We start from the raw sequence: 25,189 nt of genomic DNA on the forward strand, positions 1-25,189 counted from the left end.
CATACACATTTGATAAGGTTGTAGTGAGGGTAAAATTACATGAATGTCTGTAAAATGCACAGTGCCTGGCACATTGTGGCTCTCGATCATCCTGGTACTGCTGCCACTGCTCTGGGGACATTTATACTTGGTGGATGTGCTTCTCTGACAAGATGCTGGGAACACATGGAGGAGCTGTTGTACTTTCACAGAAGACACTCTATAATTGTACCTTTTTGTTTGTTTTAAATATTTACCCATTTATTTGGCGGGGGGTGTGTGTGAGGAGGGTCAGAGGGAGAGGGAGAGAGAGAATCCCAAGGAGACTTTGCGCTGAACCCGACATGGGGCTGTATATCATGCCAGAGCTGAAACCAAGAATCAGAATCCTGACTGAGCTACCCGGGCGCCCGAATCATACCTTTTGTACTTCACACACCCTGAAGGTGAGGGTTTGTGTTCAATCTTGAGCCTTGATCAGAAAAAGGAAGGGAAGGAGGAAAGGCTGCTTGTAACCAAATGGTGTCCAGGGGGAAGATTTGAATGTGTTTTCTCATTTGCTTGTTGGTTTTGCCCTGAGGCATGTGGTGGTTTCTCAGTCTTTGTGCTGTGTAGCACTTCCAGGTGTAGATTTTAACAGAGAGGAGAGGAAAGAAATGGCATTTACTTATGAACCTGTTTCTTTTTATTTTTTTAACAGCTTTATTGGGATGTAAATTCATATACCAAATAATTCACGCATTATAGAGATCAATGGTTTTTGGTATATGACATTATTATCTTTTAAAAATTATTGTAAGATATGTGTAACATACAATTTGGCATTTGAAACATTTTTTTTTTTAAAGATTTATTTGAAAGAGAGAAAGAACACACGGAGTTGGGGGAGGGAGAAGGAGAGAGAGAATCTTAAGCAGGCTCCATGCCCGGTACAGAGTCCAACCCTGAGATCACGACCTGAGCTGAAATCAAGAGTCAGACTTTTAACCAACTGAGTTACCCAGATGCCCCGCAAACAAATTTAAATCTACAATTCAGTGGCACTATTCACTGTATTGTGCCGACATCATCATTCTCTGTTCTCAGAGCTTCTTGTTCACCAGCAGCAAGTCTGTATCCAGTAAGCAATAACTCTCTGCTCCTGCCTCTCCTCAGCTCTGGGAACCTCTGATCTACTTTTCTACCTCTATACATTTGTCCTTCAGTGAGCTGTTCCTTTTTGAGCAACTCATTGGTTCTGTGAGATCTTAATCTGTTAGAACCACTGATAACTTTGCATATGCCCTACTTTGCAAACTCCCGGAGCACTTTTTTTTTTTAATTTGCTGTTTTAGGTTTAGATCACTTCTTAAGCCCCAAAGCCCTGAGATTTGTGGATGTAAAGCTGTGCAAACCCCTCCCCCCCCAGGGGGGTGTTGCTTGTTTGCAGCGCTGCAGAGGCACGATGAATAAGGCAGAGGACTCAGGCTGGGCCATCATGATGCTCACATGGGACATTCATCCTTTCTGTAGCTAGGTTTCCACATCTGTGAAATGCGGATCATAAATGTCCACCTGGTAGGCTTGGCCTCAGGTTGCAGTGTAACATCAATAAGGCTGCTCACTAGAGGGGTGTGGCATGTCTTGGGTGCACAGAGTGTAGCTGTTGCTGTGGCTTTCACCACAGTGAACTTCCAAGAAAGTAACATGATTCTAGTTTTTCCTGGTATCTGAGGCAGTGGTAGATGAACAAAGTGGGCTGTATGTACTTAGTTAAGTTTTCTCGGGTGGCAAAGTTTTCTCGGGTGGCAATCTCTGGGTTGTGAGCTCAGGAAATAGGCAGAAGTGCCTGATGCCAATCAAATCCTTTTTATAGAGAACAGCAACCTGGAATCCTCTTAAGAAAACATTGCCTGTCTTTGTATCTTAATGATAAAGGTCTTGCTGCAAGGTTGGACTGTGAATGGGAAGAAGAAACTCCCTGCCCGTGTGCCAGTCATACTCATGTGTCTTGAGCCTTATGATGCTGGCAAGGCAGAGAAGTGAAATACAGTCTCTTCTACTTGTCTGCCCCCAGGAGCAGCTGTGCTGTGTGCATGTCTCTTGCCACAGAAGCCCGGAACTGAGGGGTCAGGGAGGCAGGATGGAGGCAGACAGTAGTAGTGGTGATTGTGTGACCTTTTGTGTCCGACTGCCTGGCTCTCCCAGTAGTATCCTTTAATATTTCTGTTTGCAGTGCTTGAATGAAGGGCCGATGTCCTCTAGCCTTCACTTCTACCAGAGATGAATTTTGCCCCAGGGATAGGGATCATAGTCTACCACTCATTCTAAACTGATTAGAAGTGGACTGTGGTGCTGTTGCAGACATTACTTTTTAATCAGAGAGAGCCAAGAAGTACCTTTTATTAAAAAAAAAAAAAAAAATGGAGTCCATTTTCAGTATTTTCCAGATTGTGGAAATCTTGGGGTCCAGGGTCCTGAGGAGTGAAATCATAGCACTGCAGATGGCTTAGGGCAGCCTCCCCAGTTCCAGAAGTCTGAGAGCCAGTTTTTCTCCCTGGTTTTCAGAAGGTATTTTCCCCTGGTACACAGGATGTATTTTATCCTCACATACCTTAACGAAAGCCCTTTATTTCAACCCAAGTCATGTTTGCTTCCCTTATGGTTCCCCAAGCAACTAGAATAGCAGGGATCTCCAAGGATTGCCTTGGTTTGGTTACCCTGAGAATTCTTTAGTACAGTGGTTTTCAGAAAGGCAAAAGACCGGAGTCTAGGGCACACTGAATTATTCTCAGGCCTTTAGTCTGGCTTCTTAAGACTGAGAACCTGTGCTTATTTCCATGACTTCTTCAGGGAAGAGGGTGCTTGTCTTGAGGTGATATGGCTTATCTAATTTCTGCCTTGCAGTCTTGATTGCCAGGGATGTATCAGGCGAGCTGTGTCTGCGGCTTTATCAAAAGGCTGCTTTTTAAGGGGATCTTCAAGGACAACACACTGGGCACACCTCTTCTTGCCTTGCCATCCCCGTGCGTGCTACGGGAGCTGTGTGGATGCTGAGCTGTTCCAGCCTTGCGTGGGCTCTGGCTACTTTAAAAGTACATTTCCCCCTAGCTTAATGACTTGTTTATCATTACGATGAGCAAGTAATTTGTAGAGGTAAGGAAAAAAAAATCAGTCAACCCCTGGATATGTATTTAAATAGCTTGCCCCCTCCACAGTAGGGTATTTTACTAGTTTCCTGTGGCTGCTATAACAAATTCACCACGAGCTTGGAGGCGTACCACACCAGGAGTTTGTTCACACTCATGGTTGTAGAGGCCACAGGTTTGAAATCGGGGTGTTGGCAGGGCTGGTTTTCCTCCAGAGGCTCTGGGGAAAGAGTATGTTCCTTGCCTATTCTGGCTTTTGGTGACTGCTGGCAGTCCTTGTCCTCTGGCCACATCTCTCCAGTCTCTGCCTCCATGATCACATTGCGGCCTCCTCTGTGTGTGTGTGTGTGTGTGTGTGTGTGTGTCCGTCCCCGTCCTCCCTCTGCCTCTCTCATGAAGACACTTGGGCTGGCATTTAGGACTCCTGTGGGTTAGTCTAGGATAATGTTCTCAAGAGCCTTAGCTTAGTTACTAATTGCATCTGCTAAGACCCTTTGTCCAAGTAAAGCAACATTGAATAGAATGTGCGTGTATCTTTTTAGACCACCAGTCAGCCCACCATAGGCTGTTAGTAGTAAAGTCAGCATGCTTAGGTATTCCTTGCCTTACTTTGGCTCGGGCTGGGATAAACCAGGCAATGGTTATTTCCAAGGCTATTTAACATTTCATTCATACAATTTAAAGGTCACCAGTGTACCATGGTACTGAATATCTGGTACTGGCTACCCAAAATTTTCCCTACTGAACACCTTCCATTCTTCAGTGAGTTACCTACATCGTTTCCCCACGTTTACTGTCATCGCTGCCAGCAACTCTCAGAGGTAAATAATAATGTCCTCATTTTAAGATCTTATTTTTAAGTAATCTCTACGCCCAACGTGGGGCTCAGGCTTACAATCCTGAGCTCAAGAGTCATGCACTCTACCAAGCAGGTGCCCCAGTATGTCCCCATTTTCAAGCTAAGGCTGTCTGCCAAGGGTCTCAGGAATGGCAGAGTCAAGGATAACCCAGGTCTGTCCTCGACCAAGAATGGTTTCTTCTCCCACAGCACACAGTTTCTAAACAGACGATTCTGCAGTGGGTTGCACATTTTCTTAAGAGATGATGCTAGTATCTTTGAAAGATTTCCTTTTTTCTTGTGTTTGGCCTGAGCAGTGGTCATAAAAGATGTTGACTCTGACCATCAGATCGTGTGGGGCTAGTTTCCTCTGACATTTTGTATTCTGCTGTTTCACAGGCCGTACAGACGTTGCCTTTGTATAATGCTTAGTTTAACATTTTTATTTGATGTAATTTGATATGGTTCATTTGATGGGGATTGTTTAAATGAGCTGCTGATTTTCTTTCTTTTCCCCCACTCTTCTCTCCCCCTCCTTGTTTGTTGTATCTGTTTAAGAAGGGCTGTGGGTTGGCTTCAGGACAGATGTCAGGTAATGCTCTATTTGTCAAAACATCAAGTGACTACACAGAAAACTGTGTGGTCCCCCCCCCCCCCAAGTGACATTAAAATAACCGATGCCACAGTAAGTCCCCTCTAGCCAGTGGTTGCCTTCATATTTTACACAAGCGCTTTAGTGAGCAAAATAAATGAGCTTGTTTTGTGAGAGATGTCTGCATGCTTCCTCCCCTGGATGATAAAATTAGTTTTTTATAGCACATAAATATGTATAATGATGAGCCCTTGCATACAAGGTTCTTATGAAGTGCTTTTACTGCTGTGCCCTGAAGGAAATACCAAGACCATTTGCAAGTACAGTAGGGCTGGCAGTCATTTAAAGGTTTCAATTTTCCTTTGGAAGGCTTGGGACTTGGGGTGAGCCTCAAATTAATTCACTGCTCAAATTGTGTTGAGATTAGATTTTACTCCACGTCTCTGTATCCCAGTCTTTAGTGGTGTGAGAGGAATGCAGTTTTTACTTGGAAATCTTTTTTTTTTGAGACAAAGCTTTTTAGGAACAGAAGTGTAGTCTAGAAGAAAACAGATGAACAAATGCAAATTTTTTGCTCATCGAATGAAATACAGCATTTCTAGGAGGAAGAGTGAAGAGTTTGGTGGCTTCAGGTTTTTCTTTTTGCCAGGGAAAGAGACCAGATATGCGCTGTTGTTCTTTATTCAGACATGCCGTAACATTAGAGATCCTTCCAGATCATTCAGGCTGGGTGTATGTGTGACATTGCCCAAGATAAACTCTTATGTATCCAGGCACCTCTAGATCTCTGTCTCAACTTGGGATATGCTGATTCACTGATTTTCCTGAGGGCAGTCGCAGGGTGTACGGCAGGTGTGCCCAGGAAGCCCGATGCCCAGGCAACCCAGGGTAGCAGCTCCTTATGCACCACAAATGTGCCCAGGCTGTCCTCGCCACCTGTTATTCCCATTGCCTTGGAATTTCAGCCTACCCAAAGCTCTTTCTTAAAGGCATCCTCATTTTGTATGTCTGGGCCCTGTTATAATTTAATCAGTCTTTAGAGCATTCCTCCCCGAAAAGTGTTTCTGGAGGCTTGTATCTCAAGCTCTTGCTTCAGTACCCACTAGGCATTTGTGTAATTGATGAGGACTAAATAGTTGACTTGTGCCTGGATGCTCCTACTGGGCTCCAGCCTTACCATTTCACATTGAGGCTTTGGAAACAGCTCAAGTTAAAAGCCAAATGTGAGGGGAGCACCCAGCAGAGGGTGGGGAGGCCATTAGTCCATTAGTGTAGAACTAGTGGTGAGAAGCTCAGGGTCTAAGTCCTTTCTCCGCTCCCTTCGTGGCCAAAGGTAAGCCACTGAACTAGGAAAAACTTGCTTCCTTATTCCTGGTATGATGAAGCCAGTACTTTACCCGTCCTGCAGACACCACAAAGGATCAAATAAGCTGAACATATAATGATAAATATTGTTATTTTAGTCAGGAACTTCGTACTTTTTTCTTTTTCTTTTTTAAAGATTTTTATTTATTTATTCATGAGAGACACACAGAGAGAGAGAGAGGCAGAGACACAGGCAGAGGGAGAAGCAGGCTCCATGCAGGGAGCCCGACTTGGGACTCGATCCCAGGACCCCGGGATCACTCCCTGGGCCGAAGGCGGGCGCTAAACCGCTGAGCCACCAAGTGATCCCCTTCTTCTTTTTTTTTTTTTTAAAGATTGTATTTATTCCTGAGAGACACTACTTTTTTCTTTTCTTTTTTTTTTTTTAAATTTTTTTTTTATTTATTTATGATAGTCACAGAGAGAGAGAGAGAGGCAGAGACACAGGCAGAGGGAGAAGCAGGCTCCATGCACCGGGAGCCCGATGTGGGATTCGATCCCGGGTCTCCAGGATCGCGCCCTGGGCCAAAGGCAGGCGCCAAACTGCTGCGCCACCCAGGGATCCCGACACTACTTTTTTCTAATTGAAACAAAAATACCTGCTCGTAATTTCACCAGCTCCCCCCCCCCCCCAAAAAAAATCCCTTCATTTTAGTGAACATTCTAGCAGTATGTTTTCTGTGTCTCTTTCATTTACTAATTGGTGCCAGTGTAATTCATTTACTGATTGAGATTATACGAATTCTTCAATTTTGTACCTTAAAAAATATAATAATGAATTTTCAAAAGACATTAAAACCAGTGGCCAGCCTCATGTGGATGACACTCAGTGGTTTGCCAGGTGGACATAGCATGGTCCACTTGTAGCTTAACCTTTGTGGTTGGACCTCTTGTCCCTAAGCACTTCCACTGCACTGTAATGGCCATGACCATTTTTTGCCAGTTGCTTCTTGAAAGTGGCCACGGACACACCACTCTGATTCACTTTCTTTCTCTGCCTTCGGATAGCCCTGGAAAGCATGCCACTAGGGGAGCAAAACTAAATATTTTCTACCATTTCTGAGTAGAATCATTGATTGTATACATAGATGTGATAACACAGAATTTTAAAAGAACTCTGATGATCTTTTCGGTTCCCAGAGGTTTGAGCCTCTTGTGAATAGTGTTCCTGAATCACCTTTTTGGATGCATTTTTGAATATCACTTTTGCCCTCTGTTTTTTGAGTTTAGCTGTATAAAATGGGTTAACACTGGCATCGTTGTGCAATCCCTTTTTATTCACTAGACAACTGGGGAATGGTTCAGATAAGCCATAGTCCAAGGCAAGCTGTTGTGTCATCAAATAACCTTTGATCTTAGTGTACTTCTCAGAGCGGCCTAGTGTGCTTTGTGGTTGCCAGAATCAGTGTCTGAAACTCATTGTTAAGGTCAGAATTTTGATAAGGTCAGAGGTGTCTGATGCAGTGTGTTACGTGTGTTATTCACGCAAGTGTTTGCTGGTCTTTGGTGCTGCACAAATGCTAAAGTTTAATGTGTGAATGCTAGAAGTGATCATTTGTAGCCAATTCACAGAACTGAGTTGGACTTTTGCAATGAGTTGCCAAGAGAGTGGTATTAGTAATCTTTTTTCTCTTCTTCAAAATGAGAACAGTAGTGGTTGGCAGTGATTTCCTCCAGTTTATCTCTTGCAGAGAAGCGAGTTGCTTGCTAAGGTCGAGCTCCTGGTTTCAGGGAGCAGTAGAAGACTTATTGCTTCCTAGATTTTGAGGTAGTCGTTGGTATTTGTTTTAATAGTTTTGTGTTTTTCTAAGCCAGACTCATTTAATGTAAACAAGTCATTAAGACTAATGCTTTTTGGAGAAGTTGGCACAACATCTTTCTTGGTCATTATCAGTGCTGGTTGATTAATGAATCACCATTAATGGCAGTTAGCACAACATTGAATATACTCTTTTCTGTTAACTCAGTGATTCTCAGTTCCCAGAGTCTCTGAGTCAGCAGGTCTCAAGTAGGGCCTGGGAATTTGCATTTCTGACCGGTTCCCAGGTGGTTCTCATGTAGCTAATCTAGGGAACTGCATTTTCATAAGGGCTCAAGGGTCTGGGCTCCTAGGAAGTTTTATATCTGAAATGAAATTCTTCAGTGACCAGTAAGCCTTCTCACACAGTCTAGGCCATGGTATCATCTGCCCTGGTCTGAAAAGGACATTGGTGGACTCACTCTTTGTGAGTGCCATGCAGCACATAGGAGACTCTTCGGAGATAAATGTCTTATGCACAGCTTACACTGGGTTGCTTGTTAAGGAGGCTGACCTGAAGTTACCTAGTCTGATGAGCAAAAGAGTTTACCGTTGCATCTTTCCAGACATGTTAGATACCTGAGATAAACCGCATCATGAGTCATACAATTGTAGAAACTAAAAATCTTATAGAGGCCAGAAAGGGTAAACTTTGTGTTGTGGCATCTAGAACGTGAACTTGAATTTATGGTTTCTTAGGATAGAATCCTGATATCAAATTGGCGACTGTACCAAATAAGAGTTTTAATTTTAATCTTTGACAGAGTTAGTATCAGCCATTTTAGACAATAAGCACTAAAATAATACTTCATCAAGAAGGCTTGTGGGAATGTGGCAAGACTCCCACCCTGTCGTGTCTTTACTGAATCCCAGCCATCTTGAATCTCTACTAAAATAGAAATACCGTTTTTTGCAAGTGTTGGCCCAAGTGTCTTTGTGGTTTTTTTTTTTTTAAGATTTTATTTATTTATTATTGAGACACACACACACACACATACACACACACACACACAGAGAGAGAGAGAGAGAGAGAGAGAAAGAGAGAGGCAGAGACACAGGCTCCCCGAGGGGAGCCTGATGTGGGAATCCATCCCAGGACCTGGGGATCATGACCTGAGCCAAAGGTAGATGCTCAACCGCTGAGCCACCCAGGTGCCTCTGCCCAAGTGTCTTTGCTGTGTGCAGTACAGCGCACAGTGAAGGAGCACCCTTGCATGTGTTTATCAGCCTCTCTACTTGCCCAGTGCATTCCCTCCTGGGTTGGAATGAATGCTGTCAAGCAGATGATCCACGTGTGAAGTCTTCTATCAGACCATTTCAGAGAGATGTAGGCCTTCTGACAGCCAGTGTGTGTGAGGCATACATATAATGAAAAGTTGTAATTTTACTTCAGAAGGGCAGGGATGTGACCAGAGCTGTGGCTTGCAGACAGCCTGGCACTCAGGGGTGGGAGGCCACTGGGGAGTTGATTTTGGTTCAGTTCCACTGACGCTCAGCTACAGTTTTAGGGTTGGTTTCCCAACTGCATAGCTTTCTGCAGAAGTGCTGGCTGCCAAGTCACACACAGAGTTGGTTTGCGTGTTCCTTCAGGGCTTGGGGCTATTCGTTTCTCTCAAAACCCCAGACATGGAGGCTTTGGGGAAGAGTGAGAAATGCTATTAATAATTTATTTGAAAGGGGTTTTTATTTAGTGAAAGTGTTGAGCAAGCAAACAAGATAGTGTGGAATTAACTACCTTAAAAAAATCTATTGAGTCTTTTAGCTAAGAACAGATTTTTTGCTTATTTTAGACAGAAGTGAAATTCAGATGAACTATTAGAGAACAAATCGCTTGTATATTGGGTGACAAAAGATATCTTTCAAAAAACGTCTCAAAACTCTTGCATGGTGAAATTAGTTGGGGAGGTCTCCTTTTTAAGTGCAATTTTTGTTGCTATTTATAGGTTGATAGGTTTTCTCAGTCTGTTAGTGAGGTCCCATGATTTTAGAAATAAAACAATATTTTAAAAACGAAATCAAGCAATTACAGACTCACACATGTGATTTTACCTCAGATTCCTCTCCCCACAGCGGATAACATAGTATACAGGATACACAAGATTGATTTAACTGGCTTTTTAGTCGTGTGTCTCTGAAAAAGTCTTTAGTTATTTAGTTATTTCCCTTGGGCCTCTCAGTTCTGGTAGCCTTTTTTTTTTTTTTTCTTTCTTTTTTAAGATTTTATTTATTTGAGAGATAGAGGGAGAGAGGGAGTGAGCACCAGTGAAGTAAGGGTCAGAGGCAGAGAGAGAATCTTAAGCAGACTCTGGGCTGAGTGTCGAGCCTGATTTGGAGCTCATGACCCAGAGATCATGACCTGAGTTGAAACCAAGAGTCAGACACTCAGCCACATGAGCTACCGAAGTGCCCCTGTTTTCTTTTTCGAATTAAAAAAATAAAAATAAAAATGAAAGGAATTTTAATTTTTTAAAAGATTTTATTTAAAAAAAATAAAAGATTTTATTTATTTATTCATGAGAAGCACACAGAGAGAGGCAGAGACATAGCAGAGGGAGAAGCAGGCTCCCTGCAGGGAGCTGGATGCAGGACTCAATCCTGGACCCTGGGATTACATCCTGAGCCAAAGGCAGACGTTCAACCACTGAGCCACGCAGGTGTCCCTGAAAGGAATTTTAAAAAACAAAGCTCAGTTTCCCAAAATCATTGGCTGCTTTTTTTTTTTTTTTAAATGGTGGTGGAGAGGTCTTTTTATTTATCAGATTTAATGAGAAAGCTTTACAAAGCTATAATCATAATATAAAATTTGGGACTTTTAAAAAAGTTTTTATTTAAATTCCAGTTAACATATCATGTATTTTTTTTTCTTTTACGTAACGTGTAATGTTAATATTAGTTTCAGGTGTACAACATAGTGATTTACTCTTCTATACATCATCCAGTGCTCATCATGACCAGTGTGCTCCTTCATCCCTATCATTTGTTTCACCCATTCCCCTCCCTCCCACTTCTCCTCTGGTGACCATCAGTGTTTTCTCTAGAGACAAGAGTCTATTTCTTGGTTTTTCTCTCTCCCTCTCTTATTTTCCTTTACTTATTTGTTTCTTAAATTCCACATATAAGTGAAGTAATACAGTTTTTGTCTTTCTCTGACTGACTGACTTTGCTTAGCATAATACCTTCTAGCTCCATCCATATTGTTGCAGATGGCAAGATTTCAGTCTTTTTTTTTTTTTTATTTCGGTCTTTTTGATGGCTTAGTCATATTCCATTGTGTATATATACCACATCTTCTTTCTCCATTCATCAGTTGATGGGCATCTGGGCTCTTTCCATAATTTGGCTATTGTAGATAATGCTGCTATAAACATCGGGGTGCAAGTATCCCTTTAAATGAGTAGTTCTGTATCCTTTGGGTAAATATGTAGTAGTGCAATTGCTGGATCATAGAGTAGTTCTACTTTTAACTTTTTAAGGACTCTCCATACTGTTTTCCAGAGTGGCTGCCTCAGTTTGTGTTCCAAGGATGGAGGTAGGGAGTATTATGCCAGGTGAAGTCAGTCAGAGAAAGACAAATATCATATGATTTCACCCATATGTGGAATTTAACAAGCAGACAAACGAGTGTAGGAGAGAAAAAAAGAGAGAGGCAGAGTAAGAGACACACTCTAGAAAACAAACTGATGGTTACAGGGGTGGGTGGGCAGAGGTGAGGGATGGGTGAAACAAGCAATGGGTCTTAAGGAGCGTACATGTCTTGATGAGCAGTGGGTGTTGTATGGAAGTGTTGAATCACCATATTATATACCTGAAACTAATATTACACGGTATGTTAACTGGCTTTTTAAAAAAACTTAAAAAAAAAAAAAAGATTCCAGTGTTATTTTTACCAAAGTAGAAAAAAATCCAAAATATTTTGAAGTTTTCATAGTTATTTGGATTGTTTAATGCTCTTTTGAAATGATGAACCATCATTTACTGACTCCCCCTGCCACCACATCTTACTGAACCATAAGGTCAATTTTGATTTTGGAGGGTATTTGACATTATTGTCATAATTTGACATAGTGTAACAATGAACATGTCAATTCAGCTTTTATTCCTTTGTTGAAATTAGGGTTAAAAATTTAAATTATTTTTATGGTGCTTGATATGTTCCATAACTTTTAAATTAAATGTTTTTTATTTATTTGATTTTCGGAATTTGGGGACTGTCTCTAAATTTACTAAATGGAAAATTGAAAATTTTATGAAGCATAAAAATACTGAGCCTTCTCACCCAGGAATAACCTCATAGGTTCTGGTTGGCAGTAGTAATCATAGCTGTCATCGCTGAGAAACTTTTTTTTAAAGATTTTATTTATTTGAGAGAGAGAGAGAGCAAGCACAAGCAGGTTGAGCAGCAGAAGGAGAGGGAGACACAGACTCTTCACTGGTCAGGGAGCCTGATGCAGGGCTGGATCCCAGGACCCTTGGATCATGACCTGAGCCTAAGGCAGCCACTTAACAGACCAAAGGCACCCAGGCACCCCACTGAGAAACTCCTTTGTGCTAGGTGCTCTGTACATCTGAGTGTCTTCTGGCATCACTGGTACTATTGATTGAATTGAGTAAAATGGCTCCTAGAACGAGAATAGTATTCCTGAGCCTAAATTAGTGAACTAAAAATAAAATTGTTTTTTTAGCCATAGGATTTGGTTTATTAAATTGTAGGCCAGGCAACAAGTTCTTAAACCGCAGAGTGCCATGACTTCGTTTTTTCTGGCATTAACCGAATGGTGTTATTTACGCTGATGGTTCCATTTGTAAACTAGATCATGCCCTGCTTGGCTTTTGAATGCCTGGTAATAATGTGCCTTAATTGTGGGTCAGTGAAGCCAAACTAATTGCTTGTTGGGCTCTTGGATTGCCTTTTTAATTTGCAGTATAATATAGTCTCTACCAGAAATGCACTTATGTATTGTCATTTAAGTAAAACTTATTAAAATCATTTGCAGACAACAGAATGCGTGATATTTTGTCCATAATCTTGCTATTATGTACTTGTAATTTACCCTTTTTTTAAGTGCCTTTGTATCCTTTCCTTTGGAGGTACGCATAAAGTGACTGATATGTTTCATATCTGTGTGATAGCTTTCTTTACCAAACATTGTTTTGCTTTGTGCTTTTAATATGTTTTAAATGACAGTAATAGCATGAGCTTCTGAGATGGTCACTTACTTCAGACTGTGTAATTCACTCAATAAGATTGGCATTTATCCAATGACTTTCCATCTCAGTTAAAAAGAAAAAAAAAAAAAAAAAAGATACCGGTGCTGTCATTCTCAGCTCACAAAACACCAATCATAGGGGTTCCCTTTATAATTTTTAGGAACAGTTGTTAAGAAGTCAGTAAGATGGTTAGCATTCTGTAATGCTTGTTTTCTCTCACTTTCCCTTGATTAATGTGAGCAGACCTGCAGAGGACTTCCTTTTGACTCTTCAATGTCTAATTTCATTCATTTAGCTAATATTTATTGAGTAGCTTTTGAGTGTCAGGAACTTTTGTAGGTGTTGGGGATACCAAAGATTGTTTTTTTCACATTTATTTATGATAAATATTTAGTCCTAGAGAAAAATCTTTGAAGTGAATTGTAAGTACTTTTTTCAAATGATTTCAGATGGGGTAATATAATTAAGAGGCATCTAAGAAGCATTTAGTAAAGAATTTAATAGATGCTTGTATATGGTTTTTAATAGAAATGAGCCCGTTGTCTGTTTTTCTTTTCTTTTTGTAGGTTATTTCTTATGAGAGTCATGGATATCCCCTATCTAAACTTGGAAGGACCAGACTGTAAGTGATTTTTATTTTCTCATTTCATCTGCACGTTGAAGTGTGTGGTCTGGAAGGGATAACAGGAAAAATATTACCGAAGAAAGAGCTTTATTCACGTAAAAACAGGCAGTGATTTTGTGGTTGATATGAATAGTATGCTTAAGTTAATGGTACCCTTGGGTCTTGATTAACTCCTCTCTTTACTTACATTTTCCAGTTTATGCATGAGTTGAATTTTAAAAGAATATATATCTTCTCTTCATTATTTTGTTTTCATTCAGAACTCAGATTCATAATATTCTATAAATACACATAATAAATTTCGAGATGGCTAGCTATGTCAGTAACTAGAAGTTCTTTATTTTCTAGTTATTTGAATATGTATATATTGAAGTTGGGTAGGGTTTTTTTTTTTTTTTCCTTCTTCTTTTTCATTGAAAACCTTGGAAGGCTTGTCTGTCTGGGAAGTGGTTGCTGCTGTTTTGGATTATTCTCTACTTTCTCCTCCTTCCTGTCCCATTCTTCTGTTCCATTGCTCGTGCTAGTCTGGGTTTATTTGCCTTAATCCACACCACAGGGATATAGAAATGGGTGAGCTCTACCCAATGGTAATAGTCATTGTAGTGATGATCAGAACACATAGATTGCCCTCTAGATTAGACTTCTATTTTGATGCACTCTTCTCACAACAGTTCTGCAAGCTAAACATCATCATTCCCAGTTTATGGCCATGAGTGGCTAGAGCAGTTTGGTCTCTTGCTCAGAGGTGCACAGTTGAGTGGTGGGTCTGAGGTTAGAACATAAGACTGTGACTCAGGACTGTTTCTACTTAAACTCAGTCCATCGGATTTTGGACGGTGGTGCTAAGTAAACATACGAACAACTAGATTAACAGTAAAAAGTTAAACACTTAGTGAAATGTCTTGAACAAAGTAGCCATTTTTTCCCCCCCTTGAAATAATTTTCACGGGAACTTCATGAGCAGAGGTGGTATGCATAGAATTGTCAGGATTCAGTCCATTGTGAGTTCTATAAAGTATCAGAGCCAAAGATGAGGCTAAGATGGCAGAGTCATACCATTCCTAAAAATACTTTTAGTCGTTGTTTGGTAATCATGAGTCATTCCCAGCAGTTCCTCAAGAGAGCTGGGGGTTAGCTTCATTAAAGAACCACTGGTGTGTCATTCACTTTTCAGTTGTCAACCTTTTATCGAAAAATTTGTCCCATAGTGCAACCAAAACGTGATCATGTTCTTCATGTGACATTCCCCAAAGAATGGAAAACCAGTGACCTTTACCAGCTTTTCAGTGCCTTTGGTAAGTAAATCACAAGTGCATGTGTAGTTTTAGGATTTTGCTATGTTTCTGGTCTGTCCAGGTGGCCGCAGGTACAATGACAACTTCAGCTTGGACATGAAAGAGTATTACTATGCAAGGGTTTGATCTCACTCATGGAATTTTTCAAGGTTTGGTATATTGGTATCTTTGTACTAATATGATCTGTGGAACTTTTAATAGCACCCTACAATAGAGTGCTATTATTAATCCACAGAAAGCAGGATACTATTACTATGACTGCCCTTACTGCTGACCATTGAAAATGAATCTAGGCTGAGGATAAATCATTTTTAAGATTAAATTCAGAGGGAAGGTCTGTTTCGTAAGGACAGGCGGTCACTGCTTGACATTGAATAGTCCAAGCAGATGAACGCAGATGTTTGAGAGGACCAAAAGATGAGTTATGTGTGTAGTAGGGCTCTTCTCCTAATTCCTTTTTCTCAGATCAGGTGATAGGTTAAAAGGAACCGTCTTCTGATTAGGGTTCATAAAGACTGTTCTGATTGTCAGTCTCCAGCAGTGCCTGTTTATTTTAGCAAATGAAATATTTAAGCTGTTCTCTTTGGAAATTCTTGGATAAAGTAAAGGCAGCACAAACCTAAGTGGGCAATAATAAGACTGTTTAGTGTTTATGTACCTCAACAGGCTGGTATGTGGTTATTTAAAAAATATTTGAAGAGTTTATTAAAAGGTGGTGAAATGTTTGTTTTAAGGTTTAGTGTAAAAAGCAGATGCAAGGTAGGGCTCCTATACAACTAATACTTTTTTTTTTTTAATAATACCTTGTATAGATCAGACTGAAAGGAAGCCTCATGCTAGTATCACTGACTGCTTTAGATAGGTTTTTTTCTTCTTTATGCTTTTCTATATTTTTGTTTTTATTTTTTAGGGAAGGAGGGAGGGGGAGAGAGAGAGAGAAAGGAAGGGAAGGGGAGAGGGAGACGAAGACAATCTTAAGCAGACTCCACACCCAGCGCAGAACCTGACAAGGGGCTCCATCTCAGGATTTGGATATCCATCTCAGGACCCTAAGCCTATCTCAGGACCTGAGCTGAAATCAGGAGTCGGATGCTTAACCAATCAAGCCATTCAGGCATCCCAACTTTTCTGTATTTTCTAAAATAAGCATGTTTATAAGTAAAACACTTTATAGACTTAATTTTGGAAAAGTAAGCAGAAGGTAAGTTTCAGGAAAGTTATCCTAGTCTTTGCAGATGATCTCAATGACTTCTGAAATTCCAGTCCTGCTTTTTAATTTAAATACACATCTAGAAATGCAGTTGGATTTCACAGCTCATTTCTTTGAGGGTTTTGATGTTGTTGCTGTATTTTCTCAATTTGTATTGTTAAGTTCTTATCTCTCTGTAGTCAGCCTTTAATTGGCTAAATTAAGTAGAATGCTCTGAGTAGAATTTTGTTTTCATTTTAATGAAAAGGAATCAGTTGGGTGATACTGGACAGGTAGCTTCTGTATCTTTGTGTCCTCATTGGAGATGGTGATGTTGATGTTGGTAAGACCACTTACTATATATAAGCATTGCATGAGGATTAAATGAGCTGATTCATGGAAAGCAATTAGGATAGTATGTGGCATATAGCAACTACTTAGAGCCTGTTCACTATTATTATTTATTGAAAACACACAAGGTGGAGAAGTCACTTTTGTAATTGAGCAAGTTATTAGGGATCCTTACTGTGCAGTAGGGCATGAGTTTTTGTCCTATGACAGAGCAGTTTGCAAGCCTTTGAAAATTTGGGGAGGAATTAAAACATTCTTTGATTATTAAATTCCAGTGATGTCTGCCCATTTTTAGTAATTCTAGTCTTCCATGTTTTTTCAAGAAGAGCGGTAGCCAAATAATTAGACCTGGATATCAGATATCCAAATGAAGTCTGATAGTGATCTAAATGGTCAAATGCTCCCTTTACTTTTATTTCAACATTACAGGTAACATTCAGATATCCTGGATTGATGATACATCAGCATTTGTTTCTCTCAGCCAGCCGGAACAAGTACAGATTGGTAAGTGCTTTGGACATTTGTTTTGTAAATTAATTAAAGTGGGAGCTCACCTTCCTTATACTGTAGGTTCCTTTAGTTGATTAACAAGCACTGCAGCTTGGTTCAGAGCTGTCTCTAAAATAAAGGAGATAATTAGTACATATCACGTGTAGGTGAGAAAATAAGACAAATTTATTAGTTCATTAGACATACTATGTAATGTATCTTTTCATTTCCTTCCTGTTCCCTTCCATTGCACTTTTTCTAAAACGAGTTACAGATTTGCTTTGAAAATTAAAAGCAGCAAATTCAGAGGAATGGGGAACACCAAAAGGTGATACCTGTATTCTCCTTTCATCTCTGTACTTTTTCCATATATTTATAAGTTTTTGTGATCTATTCGTTTCATTTAACTTGTATGGAATACTGGTTTTACAAACTGAAAGATATTTTATTTGTTTTTAAAATAGGATGGTAGAAAGATGGAATGCCACATCTCTTACTGGACCCTAAATAATTTTGATATTAACCATCTCAAAATGTTCTCTTTTCTTAGGATGAAAAGTTATTGAATAAAATATGTATTGTTCAGCTACTTATTCAAATAGATTTCAAGTTTTTCTGGTGCTTAATAATGTAGGAGAAAATTAAATTTTTTCTTCTTATTTAATAAGGTGCCACATACTAAAACTCTGTAATTCTGAGAATGTAACTATATGAGTAATTACATAGAAAACTTCCACAAATATACATATTCAAATCAGAGTATTTTGGTGGTGGTTCTTAATTCTATGACCATTGCAGGACTATAGGCTATATTGTAGTGAAAAGCTTGAGCTCTGAGATCATGCTGCTGCACTACCTCTAGTTGTGTGACCTTGGGCAAGTTATTTCACCTTGAGAAACTTCTGGTTATCTCTGTAAACTGGGATCATAGTATGGGCTTACTGGGGTTATTGTTAGGATTACATGAGATTTCATATATTTCATATATATATACCGTGGCAGAGCTTTGAACTTTTACAATGGTCATTAATAGTGGATTTCATTGTGAGGTGTACTTTGGGAACACATGACACCAAGAATTAGCGTTGGATGAACGGTGTGAATGTTGTCACTTGTTAATAGGGAGACCATTGAGATGGTGCACAAAAGAACTGATTATTAGAGAGGTGAAGATAACCTCAAGGGGGAGAAGGGACTCTGAGAACATAGGGAGATATTCTGTGGCCATAAGGACGCAGAACCAGAACTCCTGGCTGGAAGTCCAATCAAACGTCCTCTGCTCAGCTTCTCCCTTTAGATTTCCCGCTGGTCACACTTGGGTGACATTGAAACTCTGCAGTGGGATGGAAGGAGATGCAAAGGCTTGGAAGCCAGACTGCCCCAGGGACTAACCTCACCTTTACCACCTGTCAGCCCTGTGTCTTTGGGCAGGTTCCGTAAACTCAGAAAGCTTCCGGCTCCTCTGTCTGAGAGGTGGAGGTGATGATGGTTCCTCTGTGAAATGAGATCACGGACATTAAGTGCCCAGCAGGGAGCCTGGCACTCCACAAGCAGTGCTTGACAAATGATAGGTAATTATTAAAATATCTGCTTGGCCTCCCTTGCCGTGAACAGTAAAAATGAGAGTCTGTAAAAACTCTAAGACACTAGCTGGTGGTGTCTGCTTGCAAATACAAGCATAATTCCTTGTTTATGTGTATGGGTGTCAGTGATGCTTTTCATGTTGCTGTTATACCACATTTGATGTCCTGTGAAGATTGCTCCCTCACTTACGATTGAAAGATGCCTCAAACAGTAGCCTCCCAGCTCAGTATTTCACTCAGTGATACCTAAAATCTGGGAGCTGCATTTCAGAATTACGTTGCCACAGAAGCTCTGCAGTGTGATTGTTTTTCCTTTTGTGTTGCTTCCCTGAGGGCAACATCGAGTCCATCTTCTTCCCCATTGACTCTTTCTTTAGTGCTTGGAATGCACTGTGGCTTGAGTAACTCAATGTGTGCCTGAGTTGGTAACATGGGGAAAAGGCCAAGGTGAAAGTGTGACCTTTTTACCTTTTTCCTCCTAGATCAAGTAGATGACTGTTGTGTCTTGATATATGCAGCTTTACTAGTAAAGTCTAAGTTTCCATTGTTGTCTCTTACACAAAAGACATCTCTTTTCTTTTTAAGATTGTATTTATTTATTTGAGAGAGAAGAGGTAGAGAGCACAGGCAAGGGGGAGGGGCAAAGGGAGAGGGAGAAGCAGACTCCCTGCTGAGCAGGGAGGGTGATGTGGGGCTCAGTCCCAGGACCCCGGGATCATGACCTGAGCCACAGGCAGACACTTAACTGACTGAGCCACCCAGCACCCTCACAAAAAGACAGCTCCTAACATAAATACCTGGCCATTTGCATGTGCCGTGCCTGTGACCATAATTCTCTTTGCCACAAAACATCCTCTTCCTCCAGAGCTTGGCTGTGTCCCACTTCCCTCATCTCAGCTTAAACATCCATTTCTCTGAATGTCTTCCCTGGCTCCCTGTGCAGGAGATTGGACCCCATTTTCTGTGCCAGCCTGGCCTCCTCTACTGACATGTCATGTTTTGACTGTCTTCTCTGGTAGACTATAAACTCTCTGAGAGCAGGGACCAGACCTCTTGCTCACCATTGTGTTTTCAGTGCTCAGGGTAGTCACTGACATTAGCAAAGAAGTTAAATGTTTGTTGAGCCCAGTAAGTGATATTCAGGGTATAATGACTTAGCAATGCCTTTCTTCATGGGCCGGATATATCTGATGTCTCTGGTCTTTTGCTGTGATTTATAAAATTATGCAGATGTTTCATTGAAAGACAGTGTAAAATCTGTTTTTTATTGCAGTTCTTTTAATGACAAGAGAGACCCAGGATGTCTAAAGTGCTGCAAACCGTATTAATGTTATCTTAAACAAATTACTTATTCATTTCAGCGGAAACAGAGGGCCTGTAGATCAATAACGTAACATTGGAAAAATCATTAAATGCCTATTTATATAGCAGCTTGTAATGGCTTCTTTGGCGCTGTTACAGACTGATTTTTGATTTACATTTAAGAAGTTGCTTCTTACCTGACACCTGTCTTTTTCTTTTGATAGCACTAAATCTAATCAAGATATTTTAAAAAGCCATTTTCAGTATCTTGAATATGAAAGTTCTCTTTTCCTGCAGAACTTTGTTGTACTAATTATTAAAACCCTTCTCTGAAACTAATAATATATAGTATATGTTAATTAAATTGAATTTAAATAAAAAATTAATTAAAAAAAACCCACCTTCTACCAAGTGCTATTTGGTTTGGTTGCTGATTTTTTGTTTGTTTGCAAGAGATTAGGTGAGCATTCCAGTGGCTTTGGGGTTGTCCAAGTGGTGAGAGCCCATACCAGCCATACATTCAACATTATTCCCTTGTAGCTCTTCAGATAAGGTAGTACATGACCATGGAGAACATCACCTATTCTCACTGTTTGAGAATTTTCCTCTAAGTAGCAGAGTAAGAGATCATCACCTTTAAGGGTCACATCTGAATAGCTCATTCATATTTAAGATTTTTATATTCCTAATGTAGTTTTGTTAAATGAGGGAGGGACCCAGCAATATTTTGAAAGTCAGAGAACCTTTTAGTCATACTCTCAATATTTAGCCATTGAGTATTTTTGAGTGTTCTAAACGCATTATAAATTTTCGTATGAATAGCTTGAGAGAAAAATAACCTTCTCATTTATTTTGAAAGCTGGAAATTGCAGTGCACTACCAGAAATTTATAAAAACACAAAAACTGATAAAAGCACTTTAAAAGATGTAGAAACCTGACAATTATTTTGTAAAAGCAGCACAAATTCAGGTATTTGTATAAATTACTGATATGCTGCCTTAGGAGCTTGTTCAGGACAGTGTGTTGGGATGGAGGGAGAAACTTGCTTCATTTTAGTCTAGGGTATGAGTGTGTTTATATTAAATCGTACTTTCAAAAGCACAGCTTTTATTTGTGCTGAACAGATGAATATTAGAGTTGTGGATATGACTGGAGGCCATTGTTCAATACTGTTTTGCTGAAAGGTGCTTATAACTTTAAACTTTACCTGTGCTTTTTGGTTCTCCTTTTAATGTCTGCAGAATTTGTAGTGATAACCGCTTGCTTCACATGCAGTATTGGTGATTTGTGTTCTCATTTTTCCTTGATCACACTAGCTGGGGGATACTGATTTTGATGATCTTTTCAAAGAGCCAGCTTTTGGCTTAGTTGTATTGTTTGTTTTTGTCTGTGTGCTGTATATCTGCTTTTTCTCCTTAGTTTTTTTTTTTTTTTTTTAAGATTTATTTATTTATTTTAGGGACAGAGAACGGAGAGCGCTCATGAGCATGAGTGGAAAGGGTAGAGAGAGAGGGAGAGAGACTTTCAAGCTGACTCCATGCTGAGTGTGGAGCCCAGTGTGGGGCTTGATCTCACAATCCTGAAAATATGACCTGAGCTGAAACCAAGAGTCAGCTGCTAAACCAACTGCGCCACCCAGGCACCCCTTTCTTCCTTTTTTTCTCCGTTCTTTTTCCTTTTTCTTTTCCTTTTCCCTTTCCCTTTCCCTTTTCCTTTTCATTTACCTTTTCCTTTCCCTGTACCCAATCTAGGGCTCAAACTCACAACCCCAAGATGAAGAGGCACATAGTCCTTCAGTTGAGCCAGCCAGGTGCCCTCTTTCCTTCCTTTTATTTCCTTTGGGTTTACTTTGCCCTTCTTCTTTCCACTTCCTGAGGTAGAACCATATGTGATTGATTTTTAAAAATTTTTCTAGGGGTGCCTGGGTGGCTCAGTTGATTAAGTATCCTACTCTTGATCTCGTCTCAGGTCTTGATGTTATGGTCGTGAGTTCAAGTCCTGCATTGAGCTCCATGCTGGACATGGAGCCTACTTAAAAAAAAAAATTCATCTAAAATTTTGTATGCCTGGCCTTCTAGAGATTGCCCATGGGTCATTATGGCTTAGTGGTTGGCCACTGATTGGTTAGGTGTGTGTTTGAACACTATGATCCAGTGAGGCTTTCCACCCTTTGACAGCTGGGTTGGGGAAGACTTTCAGCATTCAAGCAGTTCTCAAGTCTTCCCCACCTCTTACTTTCAGCTGTACCTTCTTTTCTCCTGTGTGGGTGTACCAACCCTCACAGCCAGCTCATGCTGTGGATGTAGCCAAGACTCTTTCCTACTCATAGATTTTGACTTTTTTTTGTTGTTTCTAATATAAACATTTAAAGTCACAAATTAAAAAAAAAATAAAGTCACAAATTATTCTCTAAGCACTGCTTTAGGTGTATCCCACAAATTGCACGTTATCATTCCGTTATCCTTAAGTTAGATGCCTTTCTAATTTCTCTTTTTGACCCTGGATTATTTAGAAGTATGTTGCTTCATTTCTAGGTGATTCCCCATGGTCCCTTGTTACTAATTTCTAATTTAATTCTGTTGTGATTAGAGATTTCACCATGATTTCAGTCTTCTGAAGTTTACTGAAATTTGTATTAAGGCCTATCTTGCTGAACAGACTACGTGTACTTGAAAAGAATGTGAGTTCTGCAGTATATGGTTTGGTGTATAAATATTACTGTTGCTCAGATATTCAGTGTCTTTACTGATGTTTTATCTAATTTACCAATTTTGAGAGAGATGTTAATAAAATCTATGATTATGGAATTGTCTTTTTCCCCCTTTAATTTTGTCAGTTTTAAGGCTGTGTTATTAGATGCATACATACTTGTGACTACTTTTTTTCCCGATAAATTGACCTATTCATTTTGAAACATCCCTCTTTATCTTTTGTATCATTACTGTTTTTAGGCCTACCTTATTTGCTATTAATATAATCAGTCTATCCTTGTATGTGTGTTTTTTCAAAGATTTTATTTATTTATTTGAGAGAGGGAGAGAGCATGCAGGAATGGTGTGGGTAGGAGGGAGTAAAGGGAGAGAGGGAGAGGGAGAAGCAGACTTCCCGCTGAGCAGGGAGCTGGATGTAAGGCTTGATCTCAGGACTCTGAGATCATAACCTGAGCTGAAGGTAGATGCCAAAGGTAGAAACTGAGCCACTGAGGTGCCCTTATCCTTCTTGTGTTTTTTATGTTTGCCTAGTATATCGATATTTTTCCTTCCATAGACTCAACTTATCTGTCATATATAAATGTAATTACTTATATGCTTTTGTCATTTTAAAACTTGTTCTTTAAAGAAGTCCATATTACTTTCTCTCTTGTCTTTTTAATCTCATCCCTTCGCATTCTTTTTTAATGGTTGCTTTAGAAATTTTAACATCTATCCATAACTTTTCACAGTCTACTTAGAGTTCATATTATACCAGTTCACATATAATGTAGAAACCTTAACATGCGTAGATGTCCACTTAGTTTTCATGCTGTAGTTGGCGTATATATAATATGTGCATACGTTATAAATCCTATAAAGTGTTATAATTTTGCTTTAAAGAGTCATATGTATTTTAAGAAATTAAAAGGCGAAATTCTTTTCTCTTTACCCTGATATTTACCATTTCAGGTGTCTTCCTTCATTCCTGAAGATCCAAGTTTCTTTTGAGTATCATCTCACTTCAGCCTAAAGAACTTCCATCGGTATTTCTTGCAATGCTGCTCATTGTCTTAGGTTTTTTTTTTTTTTTTCAAACTACAACAGTCTTTATTTTGCCTTCATTCATGTAGGATATTTTAGCTGGCTCTATAGAATTCTGTATTTCTCTCTTAGCATTTTAAAGATGTTGATCCACTGTCTTCTGGTCTCCATGGTTTCTGATGAGACGTCTACAATAATTTCTGTCATTGTTGCCATATAGAAATGTAGATATTCAAGATTTTCTTTGTCATTGAATCAGTCATTGGATTTCAGCAGTTTGACTGTGATGTACTTAGGCATGGCTTTCTTTATAATTATCCTCTTGGGGTTGACTAACTGTCTTGAATCTGTAAATTTAATTTTTAAAAAATTTTAGAAGACTTTTTAAAAAAGTAATCTCTGCATCCAACATGAGGCTCGAACTCACAACCCCAAGATCAGGAGTTGCATGTTCTACTGATTGAGCTAGCCAGGTGCCCCTTGAATCTGTACATTTGTGTCTTTCACCAGATTTAGGAAGTTTTTAGACACTATTCAAGTATTTTGTTGTTGTTGTTGTTCTGTATTCTCTTGCCTCCCCTCTCCTGGGAGGCTCCAATTACCTGTATGCAGGAGACTTTTTGATATTGTTCCAAGGTTCCTGAGGCACTGTACATTTTTTTTTAACCTTTCTTTTTTCTTCTTCACATTGGTTAATTTCTATTTATCAATAAGCTCACTGGCTTTTCGTTCAGTCATCATTATTCTGCTCTTAAGCCCATCCAGTGAATTTTTTATTTCACGTATTGTGTTTTTCAGTTCTGTTATTTCCATTCAGTTTATTTTTATCTTTCCTATTTCTCTGTTGAGATTTCCTATCTTTCTTTATGTGGAGCCTCTGTTCCCTTTACCTCTGTGAACATAATTAGAATAGCTCCTTTAAAGTCTTTGTCTAATAATCCCAGCATCTGCATCACTGAGACGTTGGCATTAGTTGATCACTTTTCCCTTGAGCATGGGTCATGTTTTCTTGGCTCTTCCTATGTCAAATAACTTGGGATTGTTTCCTGGACACTGTGAATGTACTTTTGTGGAGATTCTGCATTCACTTATATTCCCTCAGAAGAGTCTTGATATTTTTGTTTTAGGTTTAGCAGCATTTAACTTACTGAAACTCAGATGACAAGCTCTCACATATCGTGGTGGGGGTTGCCTCAGATCTGAGCTCAAGACTGCCGTCAGCCTACCACCTGTAAGGTTAAGTGAGGGTCAGCCAGACACATGGGCTGAGTCTGTACACTAAATTTGGGCTTCCTGTTTTCTGTTTTTCTTCTGCCCTAGGATTCCCTTTGAATTCTAGTGCCATGAGTTGCCTACTGCTTCTGAGTCCTCCTACCAGGAAGACAGAGGACTTTCCTTGCAAAGTTCTAGTTGCCTCATGCCCTTGTAACTGCAATTTCCTCTTATGGTATAGTCACACAAAAAAACCCCAGGAAATTCACTTTGTGCTGGCTGGCTTCCTCTGGTTTTTTACTCCTTTGCAAAATCTACTTGTTTTTTTCATGTTTCAGGGCTCTCAGACACTTGCTTTTTGCATTTTTAACCCCCAGAGTTAAACAACCCTCATAGTTGTTTTCAGCAGAAAAGCTGATGTGTTTAGGAGCTTATTCCTTCCAATTCTGGAGGCAGAACACCTTTACCTGTGCTTTTAAATTGTTGCTCTTACATTGATG

The 25,189-nt window shown here is 39.8% G+C and overlaps 1 protein-coding gene across 1 annotated transcript in view; it reads left to right on the forward strand.

The window, feature by feature from the left end:
* The window catches only part of PARN (poly(A)-specific ribonuclease), a 154,335-nt gene that overhangs the window by 40,099 nt on the left and 89,047 nt on the right, over positions 1-25,189 (forward strand). Inside the window, exons 19-21 of the mRNA XM_026003146.2 lie at positions 13,475-13,530; positions 14,742-14,828; positions 16,798-16,872. Of these exons, the coding sequence (XP_025858931.1) occupies positions 13,475-13,530; positions 14,742-14,828; positions 16,798-16,872 (218 nt within the window). The remainder of the gene's footprint in view (positions 1-13,474; positions 13,531-14,741; positions 14,829-16,797; positions 16,873-25,189) is intronic.

This window comes from Vulpes vulpes, chromosome 3, assembly GCF_048418805.1.
Source record: "Vulpes vulpes isolate BD-2025 chromosome 3, VulVul3, whole genome shotgun sequence".
Taxonomy (NCBI): domain Eukaryota; kingdom Metazoa; phylum Chordata; class Mammalia; order Carnivora; family Canidae; genus Vulpes; species Vulpes vulpes.